The sequence below is a fragment of the Melanotaenia boesemani genome, chromosome 6, assembly GCF_017639745.1.
Source record: "Melanotaenia boesemani isolate fMelBoe1 chromosome 6, fMelBoe1.pri, whole genome shotgun sequence".
In the NCBI taxonomy this organism is placed as follows: domain Eukaryota; kingdom Metazoa; phylum Chordata; class Actinopteri; order Atheriniformes; family Melanotaeniidae; genus Melanotaenia; species Melanotaenia boesemani.
In genome coordinates, this window is record NC_055687.1 from 34,555,456 (window position 1) to 34,568,490 (window position 13,035).

General features: G+C 38.6%; 1 protein-coding gene across 1 annotated transcript in view; it reads right to left on the reverse strand.

Moving 5' to 3' along the window:
* adcy3a (adenylate cyclase 3a) overlaps positions 1 to 13,035 on the reverse strand; it is a 55,850-nt gene that overhangs the window by 23,975 nt on the left and 18,840 nt on the right. Inside the window, exons 9-12 of the mRNA XM_041988508.1 lie at positions 10,608 to 10,727; positions 5,085 to 5,227; positions 2,920 to 3,081; positions 2,726 to 2,813 (exon numbers count right to left, since the gene is read on the reverse strand). Of these exons, the coding sequence (XP_041844442.1) occupies positions 2,726 to 2,813; positions 2,920 to 3,081; positions 5,085 to 5,227; positions 10,608 to 10,727 (513 nt within the window). The remainder of the gene's footprint in view (positions 1 to 2,725; positions 2,814 to 2,919; positions 3,082 to 5,084; positions 5,228 to 10,607; positions 10,728 to 13,035) is intronic.

Consider the following 13,035-nt stretch of genomic DNA (forward strand, 5'->3'; position numbering starts at 1 on the left):
CCTTATTATAACTATTAGAATATCTCTCATTATACTATAACACACCTTATGGGATATTATGTCCTATTATCTTACAGTGTTTTATACTTTTATCAAATCCTCATTTATCTACTTTATTTCACTTTATTATACATTATGTTCAATTATTAACCAACCATTTATTTTACCATACATAAGACAATAATACACGGTTTATTGTATTAGAGTTACTATGTATACTCCACAACATGACATGTTTTATGTTAATATTAGTCTCTACTGCTATTCAGTGTACATTGTACTGTAAAATACATATGACATAATACTACTGGGCTTTACTATATTATACTGTGTACTGCTATCATGTTACTTGTACCTGTATTTCATTTTCTATTTAAATTTAAACTTTTTTTTTACCTTTTATTAGTGTGTTTTGCAATAATGCTCTGATTTACAGCTGTTTGTGTTTACTGACCAGTTAACTGTTGTACTGTAATTTCCATGTACTGAGAAACCTAATAACTACTTTGTGTACCATAAATTGTCCCCAGACAAATAAAGTTTATGAATTTAATTTAATCACTATCCAGTGCGTCTGAAGAAAATCTAAAACATATTTTATTCTTTTTAAAAACATGTGCATCACCTGAGAGCATCACCTGGTGGCGCCCATACTAACATGGTCAGACCTACAGGTAATATTAGATGCAAGGAGAGAGGATGATCACGTTTCCACACACATGTTGTCCACGAGGATATTGATGAGTATTCTGATGAGTATTGAACACAGTGAGCCGCCCCGAGCACCGTTTACAGCAGCTAAGCGTCAGATCGATGCCTCGCAAGCTGACCTCAGATCACAGTCGATACTGACCTGCCTGCAGGAAATCAATACATCTGAATTTCCATGACAGGACATGCCAGCGCACCCATACTGGATGCTGTGATGTCCTTCATCACCCAAAATGATGATGATGATGATGAAGAACATCCATATTTTGTAAATATGTATCAAACTACTAAAAAAAAAAAAGAATGCATGGAGTGCTACTTGGGTTTAAAAAAGTAGTATTCCTCTGGTGCTCTTCAGTTCTGGGATTCAGGTAAAGCACATTAGAAGATAGCTGAGGCACTCAGGCAGATGATGAATAAAAAGCCTTTATTATATCATGGCTAACCTAATAAAAACATATCCATGCTGACGCTTTTCAGCCTAAAAGGCCTTCATCAGGGAAAATGGCTAAATGTTTGTCAGTAAGCTCGGTTCATGTTTCAACAGGCAATCAAAGACACTGTGTGGGCAGGTAGGCGGCCACAGGGTGACAAAGTCACAGATTCCTTAAAAGAAAATTAAACAAGATGTGAGAAACATACGTGTATACATACCAACAAGTGCATCAGACCCACAAGCAGACTGAGATATTTTTCTAAGCCAGTAATAATAAAATAATAATACATTTTATTTAAAAGCGCCTTTCAAAACACCCAAGGACACTGTACAAAGGAACATTAAAATAGTTTAAAAACCACTATGTACAAAACAAACATTAAAACAGTTAAAACACAGTAAAACAGCATAACCATTACAAAAAGGCAGAAAAATCCAGTTCTCCATTTAAGCCTGGGTAATGTGTAGCTTTCAATCTATAAATCCAAAAGGACTCTCTTTGCAAGAGTCTTTTGAGCCTGTCTCCATGTGAGGGTGTGGCGTGACAGCCCCCTCACTAAGGTGAATGTGTTCCATATATTGACACTGTTTTTTTTACTTAGGTTGTAGTTGTGATTTATTTTGGGAAAAGCCACTAACATCTCTCTGAGGTCTTGCTGGGCGTAGCTTCATGGAGTGCACACATGAAGGCAGCCTAAGGACCCAAGCTGCTGGAGGTTGTCCAATAATCACCTGATTGGGCTGAACCAAGGAGTCAGAGTAGAGAGGGACGGGAGTGGATGGGGCTTTTGTATAGTTTGTTTTCTTTGAATGTTACTTTTGCTTTTCTGTTATGTATTAAGTTTAGTTAGTCACAATGTATGCAGTTTCTAAATAATTTCAGGGAAGTTATGTAGTAAATAGTAGTTTATTTGCATTAGAAATGTGAGGGACACCATCTTTTCGTGGGATGGTTCAACCGATAATTATTTAGGTGCTGTGGGGGGGGCGGGTCAGAGATGTGAAGCAGGTTGAATGTCTGTCTGATACTGCTGAACCATCCTGCTATTGGTAAATGAAAAGAAAAACACTTATTTCTAAGTAAAAGAAAATTCAGAGCTCTACGAACTGACTGGAGATTTTCTTTTCACTCATGTGAGATGCTTGACCCTTCGAGACTGCTGACCGTTTTCCTGTTTTGAGGGTTCCACGGTTTTCAGTGTGCTCTATACCTGATATCTTTAATGGATTACAACTGCTATGATTAGCATCTTTACAATGAACAGCCATAGGATATCGGGAGCTGCCAGTTCTTATTGCATATTTATGTTCAGTCAGTCTTGCCTTCAATTTGTGTTTTGTTCTCCCAATAAAAAAACAACCACAAGGACATTCGAGTCTATAGACTACATATGAGGTATTGCAATTAATAAATTAGTTTTAGAAAACCTTCAACCTTAAAAGATAAACTAGTGCTTCAGCTATCTTCTTATGTGATTTTATTTTATTTGGTTTATTAAAAGGGAACAGAAGCTGAGAAGTTTTGTGTTATCACTGATGACAGTTGGAGTGTAAATAGTTAAGAAATGTTTAACTCACTCGAGGAAAGATGGCAGCCAGAGAGCAGAAAGTCAGGACGAGCAGCAGCACTTCTCCAACGGCAAAGCTGATGTAGTTTGCAACCAAACTGTTCCAACACAAGAAGAACAACTCAGGCAAAAACCGCAGCTTCAATCTGGATTATAATGGTAAAAAGACAGAGCGAGGACGTTGTTGACGCCTCATGGACTGACCGGGGGTCGATGAGCGCCTCCATCACTGCAGTGAAAAGCAGAACTACACAGGAGCAACAAAAGGCAGCTCCACTCTGCTTCTCCTTCTCCACCGAGTAGCGAGTCTCCAGGTCCGGATCCACAAACCTCAGGGACAGCTTGTTGGTGTGTTTTCCCTTCAGACTGCAAATACACAACAACATCAGCTCCAAACTAAAATATATAATCATCTGACCTGTCACATGATCATCCTGGACACAGCCGTTCCAGGACCGTCAGTAGGAGGAAAATTATATCAGCCTGACGGCTTCTTTCATTCTCAGTGAGTTTTACCTGATTGTAACCTTGTTTTACATCATTAGCCCACTACAAACAAACATGATAGCAAAGTTGAATTACCATAAAAATCACAAATTAATTTGTGGTCAATAAAAAATGCATTTAGAAGCTCAAACATTTTAATCCCAGCCAGCCTCAGACATGATGTTTGCAGCCTCAGCTGTCAGATTATGACACGTTATAACACACAGATCAACAGTGACCAAGCCTTTTCTCATCTCATCATTCTCTCAAGTCTTGGCTTTTAGGAGAAAAAATATTGTTATTGAAACAAACACACAACAGAAACTATTTCCATGTTTCTACTTTTTCCTCATTTCCAGTTATTCCTGCTACTATTTACCTGCTATCCTCACTAAACCAACTCCAGCTCAGCTGCTTTGTGGCGCCACCGTGCATCAGAAACGTCTTCTTGGCTTTATTTATCTTTGGCTGCTCCTGATTGGACGTTACCATCAATCTAAGCTCTCTGATTGGTGGAAAGTCTGACAGGAAGTGGCTTCATCATCATGTCCAGGTCTAAATAGAGGTCTCTTAGCAACATAATAGTGATAGTGATGTTTTATGGTGAAATGTGATAAAAATGGTGTCATCACTCATCGTGGATTTATCATATAAAGTCTCTCAGATTTGGTGGCTTGGGTTCTGCAGGTAAACAGTGTTTCTCTAAATATGAATCTAATTAAAACTGGTTTTTCTTCACATGTTTCACATATAAGAGGTTTTACACCTTTTTATGAATGAAAAATGTTCTGTAGAAAAACTCCTGCCCTGGTCTTCATGTTTTCTTCCTCTCCCTCCCTGATACCCAACAATGAGTTAGTGTAATCTAAGTGAAGTCAGATCAATATTTTTATTTGATGACATTATGATATTATATGGAAAACGGTTGGATGCTTGCTGATATCAGTAGTTGGATTCAGGATCCATCCATCAATATCACAGCTGATAAAACTCGATCACTTTAGATCAAATGAGAAACATCTAATTTTCTTCCTGATGAATCAGACATTTAAATAAAACAAACAGGCTGAACTACATTCTGGATGTTGAGCTTTAAAATGTTCATGACATGAAGAACATCCTACAGATTCTTACTGCAGACATGATATTTTTCATTCGGAGAATGATACTGAGAACAACCAGGACACAGACTTAAAAATAAAGAAGAAGAAAGAAAAGGGTGGTGTGGTGAAACCTTTCATCTGGTTACAAACAAACAGTAGCGATGAAGGTGAAATGGTTCCAGTATGAAACTAGATGAGTAAATATTCCAGTGATTCATCCTGAATGAGTCTATGGATTTCCAGTTTTGTATGATAGTTTACATGGTTGATAATTACAGAAATCATTTAAAGTTATATGTGACGTTTCCTGTAGTGATCATTCCCCTTCCATTATTATCTCAGAGTAGTGCTTGTTTATTTAACTTCTTATCTTGTCCCTTTTTAGGAAGGAATCTCACACTTAATCATCTCCCAGTTCACTCATTCATTCCCTAGTTGATTATACTGATTATAAGACAGCATGCACATAAAAAAGATGTGCTTCCTAAATTCTAAAACTGCTTCCTAACTTTCTAGCAGCTCTATCTCTTTAACATGTCTTTGAAAGAACACACTGCTGCAGCACAGAGCTGCCACTGTTTGGTGAGTGTGGATTAATAAAGCTATCAAGTCTATATCGTTTGGATTCATGATTCATGATCAATGTGAGTCAGAGTACCTCTAATCAAGAGTGTTACTCCCAGTCAAGTAGACAGACAGTTTTCTTGTGTGGTGATATATACCAGAGTGACCTGAACATGGTGGCGCTTTCTGGTTCAGAGAGGGAAGGAGCTGACTTACGCTTGAACTGTTTCTCTCTCCAGCAGAGCCTCGTTCAGCAGTTTGTTGAGCTCCTGTTCGTTCTCCTGAGCATCGATCACCCTTTCAGCCAAGTCCCGCAGACGCAGCCGTCTCCGAGGGTTTGGAAAAGACGGATTTACCACCTTCACATCAACAAAATTGAACAGAAAAAATGGAATACACACATCTGACTTGTACATGACAGCAGTTATATTTGTTCACTGCTCAATCTGCAATATGTAACACTTTAACCCTTAAAACTGCATTTTCTGCTATTTCTGGTCTACTTTGATGTTATTTTTTATTTTTATGTAAAACTACAAGAAGCTCAACCCTTTTAATGCCAGTCAACATGCAGACATTAAGTTTTCAAGACAGCCTCAGCTGTCAGATTATGAAGCTTTCTGCATATCATTCTTCCAGGGCTTGGCTTTATTAAACAACAGAAACTTTTATAAGTTTTTTCCTTGTTTTTTTTGCTATTTCCAGTTATTCCTGCTACTATTTACCTGCTATCCTCACTAAACCAACTCCAGCTCAGCTGCTTTGTGGCGCCACCGTGCATCAGAAACGTCTTCTTGGCTTTATTCCAGCCACAGAGGAGCATTATTTTTCTTCTTTTCACACACACATAGAACTTTCTGCTCACTGGTTGATCCTTGGCTGCTCCTGATTGGACGTTACCGTCAATCTAAGCTCTCTGATTGGTGGAAAGTTTTACAGGAAGTGGCTTCATCATCATGACCAGGTCTAATTAGAGGTCTCTTAGGTACATAGCAGTGATCATAGAAATTTATATAATAAAGGCTAGATGCTTTATGGCGGAGCTTCGAACACCCTCACTGGCGGCCATCTTGCCACAGGCTTGCTCTCGCAGGATCTGTGGTGTCTGAGGGAAAGTGAGTGATCTGCACAAACATAAATACACATCAGCAAGTTCCAGCCAATCACAGCCCATCAGACTGCTGGAGGTCCTGTACAATGTACGAAGAGGATCGGGTTGGAGGATGTGTTTACTCGAGGAGCACATCGGCTACACACAGTATGGCGTAGACAGTTACCACCACCATGCTGCTGACATTAGTTGTATCCCTGTTTATAAGCTAAGGCTGCACCACATTTCCAAGATGACTACGCTTAGCTCACAAAGAAAAAACACACACCAGAAGCTCAACAACCCAGTCCTGTTCCAAGGGTTTTAGTCCAGCCATGTTTTTTTTTTTTTTGTTTGTTTCACAAGAGCTTGTACGTTGATTTCTGAGGTGTAGTTTGTGTTGGTTTGAAGTCCTCTCACACTCTCACTGCTATGCCTTGTGTTTATGTCTAGTAATATCTTAATTTGGATAATTTATTTGCATATCATTGAAACTCTGAGATTTTTCAGTGTTAAATTCAATTCCACTGTTTCACTCACACATCTCTCTGCTATCTCTGGCCTCCATGTGTAAAGCTCCACCATAGTCTAGTTCTCTGTACAGGGTGGGGGTTTCAACAAGCTGCATTCCGTCATGTAAATGTGTAAATCTTGTACTTATTTTGTATTGCAAGTAAACGTCACTTTTATGCCCAAGATGTTACAGACATTGAACTGAATAATGAGAATAATGTATTATAATGTGTTATGATAATTAAAATATTACTAATACAATAAAAAAAATTGAATTATTACACGTTTAAACAAGTAATAATTCAAACGATTTTATAATGTTTATATATATATATATATATATATATATATATATATATATATTATTTCCATGGTTAAAGCTCCACTCTAGAATCTTTGGTTATAATTATTTATAAGTATTATTCATAAGCATGCATTGCTACATCTCTGGTGTTTATAACAAACCAAGCCCTTTAAAAATCGCTATAAAAACTGACCAAGTTATGGTTATTTATAAAGTCGTGCACCATTAAAACAATGTTATGAGTGAGGCGAGTTGACTGTGGCAAGATGGCCGCCAGTGCGGACGTTCGACCCCACTGGCCAACAACGTGGACGAGTCATCTAGCCTTTATTATAGATATCTATGGTAGTGATAGTGATATTTTTTATGATGATAACCATGTGATAAATAATGGTATTATGAATCATTCAACATGGATTTACCATATAAAGTCTCTGAGTAAACACTACATTTTGCAGCTGGACTGTAAACCTCGTGTATAGTGCTATACAAATAACGATTTATATTATATTATATTATATTATATTATATTATATTATATTATATTATATTATATTATATTATATTATAAATGCCTGGTTACTTAAAGGTAGGGTAGGAGATCCTTGAAAAAATGGCTGAGCAAACTACATTTTGAAAATGTAGGTCTTCAGACCTCCCCTGAAGCCACGCCTCCAAAGCAAAGAAACGCGCAATGTTTGTTCCTGAGGGTTCACAAGCGTTTGGCAGCATCGATTTGCTAACCTTCGCTAACATAAAGACATATTGTTATCTTACATATCAAGTAGAAATAGGGCCACCATGACATCACATTGCAGTAGTGTTAATTTTATCAGCCATTTTTAAATTTAGTCTCAGTTTTAGTCAAGTTTTAGTCGACTATAAGTCTAGCATTTTAGTCTTTATTTTAGTCCAAGAAAATATATTTTTATTTGTCTAGTTTTAGTAACAAAAACTGTCAACATTTTAGTCTAGTTTTAGTCAGGACAATTGTTTTTGTCAATAGATAATATTGAACATTGTTAGTAGTAGATTACATTGTTAGTAGTTAGTAGAACATTGTTAAATTAAGTTTAACATTGTTAAACTACATTTAACAATCCATTTAAAACTTATACTTAAAACATAACTATCCTATTTTATGCAGAAATATTTGCAGGCATTTTTATGTTTACATGCATTTATTCATATTCATATTGATGCAAATTCAAATCAAATGTCCTTGTGATGGCAACCTGAAGACAAACAGAGCAGCATTTTATATCATCAAATAAATACATTGATGCAAACTCCTAGAGCTGTGGTTCCTAGCTTTTTTTCTTTTTTAGCTTGGAGCCCCATTTAGATATCATTAAACTCTGGTGGCCCCAGACATTCAAAACACAATTTTACTTACTTTTATACCACATTTAGGCAATTTCATGTATGAAAATGTAGGTTAAAGTTGTTTTGAATTAAGTGTGCCGTATTATTTTATTTTATCTAGATGATTTGTTTTAGTACGTTTTAGTTTTTAGTTTGCATCCATGTGTAGCTGCCCAGGTGTTTTGTGTTTTCGTTTCATCTTTATTAGTCCACGAAAATGCATTCAGATTTAGTCCCAGTTATTGTTTATTAATGGGGATTTTAGTCTCGTCTAGTTAAGTTTTTGTCCGGTGAAAAACGTGCGTTGATGAAAATATTTTCATTTAGTTTTCGTTAATGGAATTAACACTACTTTGCTTCAGTTGACACCATGGACTGTATATAAAAGATGGAGGAAGCCTCCGTTACGTCACCCGTAGGTTTCAGAAGAGCTGAATTGAAGCTCATTGGGCAGTTCCCACTGTCACCATCTTAGCAGCGTCACCCGTGTCGTCATTCCCGGGAAATCCAAAAATGAGCAAAGAGGTGGAGCTGAGAGGGGGACTGTGAAGGTGGAGGTGGATGATTGACACCCATCAAACTCCGAGCTGCCTGTAGCTAAGAGCTAACTGAGCCATCTCGGATCTAACGTTAGCTAACCGGCTATTGAAGGTAGGCGGGCTAAAGTTAAGGCGCGCTGTTAGCCGGCTAAAAACCGCGGTTGTGCTACACTCTCCCTTCTTGCCGCAGATATTGGATCCATGTCAATCAAAAGGACACACCCCTAATTATGCCGAATTTCAAGATTAAATAACATCTAAACTGATGAGTTAGAAAAAAAATCACCCTCCTCACAGTTGTCATGAAGGTAAACTTGACCTATTAATCCTAAAATGGATTTTTTTTTGTACCAGGCTTTAAGCATGTTTTTTTCTGCTGTTAAGTTGGTCTTTTTAACATGGGAGTCTTTGGGGACTGACTCTGTTTTGGAGCCTGCCCCTAGTGGATGAGGGGTGAACTGCAATTTTTACCTCCGGAGGTTGTTGCTCGGTTGACACTAATGATGTGCCATGCGTGAAAGAGCCGGCTCTGAGAGCTGATATTTTGTAGGGATTCAAAAGAGCCAGTTACCAGTTTTTTTTCCCTTTTGCTGCGTGCTTAGCTCTCAGTGCTCAGCTCCAGGTCTGCCCACAGTACTGCTTTCCTGGATTGGCCTGCATGCACAGGGGGCCAATCACATCATACCATTATGTGAAAACCGGGAGGGATATACGGCGCTACACTGCGAGTGAGACAGCAGACAGCCGTGAGGAGAGTAAGTGAGTGAGTGTGTCATGTCATCAAACCCTACTCAGAGAGGAGAAACCGGATCAACCCATCCAAGATGAGGCATCTGGTTTTTCTGAATGCCAACCTGCATTGAGGACATTGAGGCTGCTTCCTTGAGTTTGGTTCTCGTTCTGTTTTGTGGATTTGTTTGCTGGTTTTTGTTCATTTGTGCAATAAAAGTGTTTAGTTAAAATATTAACAAAAGTAAGTGGTTGTGTATCAGAATAAATGCACAAAAGGATGCAATTATAAGGCTTGTCGTGAAAATGTTGAACACAAAAGGGTTTTCAAAACACAAACATTTTTGAGAAGTTAACGTAAATTATGGAGCTAAAAAGATGCTAAAGTAAGAGCCGTTTGGGAACCAAAAGAGCCAGCTCTTCTTTGGGAGACGAGGCAACAGACCGGCTCTCTGAAAAGAGCCGAACATCCCATCACTAGATGAAACAACCGCTCAAATGCTGCACCGATGCACACTCTGCTCTTTCTGCGCTCTTCAGCTTTTTTCCTGGAAGCAGCCTTCTCCAAAACAGTTTCTTTTTTAAGACTAGATATAGACACCTTTTCATCCAAAATGTCACGTACGTTTAAAGTGAACCATGTTTTGATGTCATAAGCTAGTCAAGCTGTGCTCTCGCTTCGTTGCCTCTAATAGTGCTCCGAGCCTCTGAGAGCGCGATTCGTGCACGAGGAGGAGCACACAGAGGGGTTGAGGGGGAGGGACAAATGGCAGTTAAGTTTGAAAGACATATCACCAATCAATCGTTTACAACGGGCCGGTTAAAATGATTGGATGGTGTGTTTTTTTCTGTCCTGTCCGTTCCACAGGTGACTAAATTTTTAGAGCATTTAATTAATTGGCTGCAACCAGGGTGTCAAGAGGATTTTAACCAATATAGTAAAAATGCTCCTGGAAAACATGTCCTATCCTACATTTAAGGGGCAATCTATTCATCACAGTTTATGCCTTGCAGATTGCAGCAAGACAATGCTAAACCACGTGCTGCATCCGTCACACCTGTGTAGCTTGACATGAGAAGAGTTGTAATTATATGTCAGACAAAGTTAATGGAAATCTTTCTGAAAAGAACAATAGAGTAGTAACTTCCAGAAAGCAGTGTTTACAGTGAGTGTAAGTGTGAGGTATATTCTCAATTACCCTGGTATCCAGTTCCTCCGGTTCCTCTGGTGTGGTGCAGGCTGTGTTCACACTGCCGTTACACTCCGTGGTGTTGATCAACAGAGGAGAGTTTCCATTTGAAGATGTTACAGACAGCTTCTATCATGAAACAAGCAAACAGGAAGAACCGTTTACTATCCACACATTTTTACATCTTAAATGCTGAGCTAACAAAATCTCATATTTTATAAATGATTGAATCCTAGTTTTTAAAGGAAATAATTATTTAAAAAGTTGTTTTTCCTGCTGTGCATTATTACCTTTTAATCTGAGCAGTACATCTTTTATATTTGTACATACTGATTTACTGATATGTTAAAGGCCCACTCCACAACTTTTTCCTTTAAAACTCTGCATTCTGGATGAAGCCACCTGCCCGGGTTGCTGCGTGACACTGCAGCAGAAATTCGCTTTGTGCAAGCATTACACGCTAGCAAGCAAATGTAAACAAACTGGTCGTTTTGAACATGTACCGTGGCTGATTCAGCCAAGAAACTTAGAAAACATTATCAGAGGCAGAAAAAAGAAACAAAAGAGAGCCAGAGACAGAGCAAGAGATGAGACAAGAGTCAACATAAGACTGTCTTTCTACCAGTTTTTTACACTCTGGTGAGAGCTCACAGTACCGGTAGGATACAAGATGGATGCTGAATTAGCTGTTGATAAGGGGCGCATCACTTAGAAAATGGCAAAAGTTAAGAAGTGCATCTTTAAAGTGCTTCAACAATTTTATGTGTTTTTATGTGAAATTACACCAAATGTAGTATTTTTGACAAGAAAGGTTTTCCATTCTACAACCCTTGTTCCAGAAAGTTGGAACTCTGTGTAACATGTAAATAAAAACAGAATCCAATGATTTCCAGAGGCTTGTTCTATGAAGAGAGATTAGCCCTCTATGTGCCAAAGTCGCAAAATTGCAGCAAGCACAAGACCAGAAAGAGCTTAAGCCTGCGACCACTTTCCACTGCGAGATGACAGACGTGTGAACTTCAATGTAACACAAGTGGTAGGGCGGAGAGAGTCTTTTAAAGTTTATAAGGAAATCACATTTGAAAGGCATCATACGGAGCCAAGGAGGAAGTCAGTGCGGAGCATTGTCAGTGATGTGGAGTGGATTTCAGAGAATGCACGCGGCATGTTGCGACATGTTTCACTGTTGATGGAGTATATTTCTCAGCTCTTAGCATCAGCCATCTCTGATTCTGGAGGGGAAATTTTGCCTCTTAAGAGTGATGATTGGTCATCTAGTGACATTTAAAGGGATGCTTCTGTTGGAAATCACGGTGCATTCATCCATAATATTAACGAGTCTAAAGCAGCAGGGGAGGCAGAATTCCAATATTTAGGAAAGTTTCTGGACGTGGTAAAGGCCCACTTAAAGATATGGAATCTCATATGGCTGCCAACCTGTGATGTCACAACACAAATCAGTCATTTTACTGCCACCATAAACTCTGGTTCATATTAAAAAAAATTTATCATTTGCAGTATGCCTTTGAAAGTTTAAAAACTCCTGCAGCTAAAGGGTTAACATACCCGGGATATCTCTCTGTTACCTGGCTTGACTTACCCAGACATTGATAAGCGGTACTACAAAGCTGGATACCATCATAAAAGGAGTGGTGTTTGCAACATCTGACCAATCCCAAACATGGAAAAACCCTGCAGAGCAGCCAACTTCACCACTGAGGAGCAGACAATTATCCTTCAAAAATATGAAAAATTCAAACACATCATCCAGGCCAAAAGCAACACTGCTGCTGCAGCAAATGCCAGAAAGGACTGCTGGCAGAAAACTGCCAACTCTGTGTTTGTTTGTGAGATTATACAATTTTAATTAATCGGACACTATAAAAGGACAACTCTGATCAGTTTATTATGGCACAGACATTTCGGGCAGAGCGCTTCCTCAGTCGCCTTCCTTTCCTTTATATTTTCCACTTAGTTCTCCGAGGCTTAGCACCCTGTGTGTGCGTGTTTTGTGTTGGAATATTAATTCCTCTCCATAAGAATGAGCAGTTGTTCCGTAAATCTGCAGTTATGCCATGTGTGACCATTACTATCAACCTTGTTATTTCAGCAACCCTACTGGAACTAAACGGACTTGGGAACAAGAACTTGTACAAAAACATAGTTCAAAGTGCTTTATTTAAAATTCAACCTATTTATTTACAAGGCTGTATTTGTTTGCTGTCTGTTTTTTGGACTGAACTGATTTGATAGCCTATTTTTTGCAGCCCATCAGTTGACAAATGTAACACAGTCCATCTGATAAAAAAAACTGTACCTTTCATATAGGATGACATTGGAGACATCAAAGGAATTGCAACTATCCCTAAAAACACCTTCTCTCCTACGCGCTCATTTCATGAACCATGCACCAAAGAGGACAGGATGTTATAAGAAT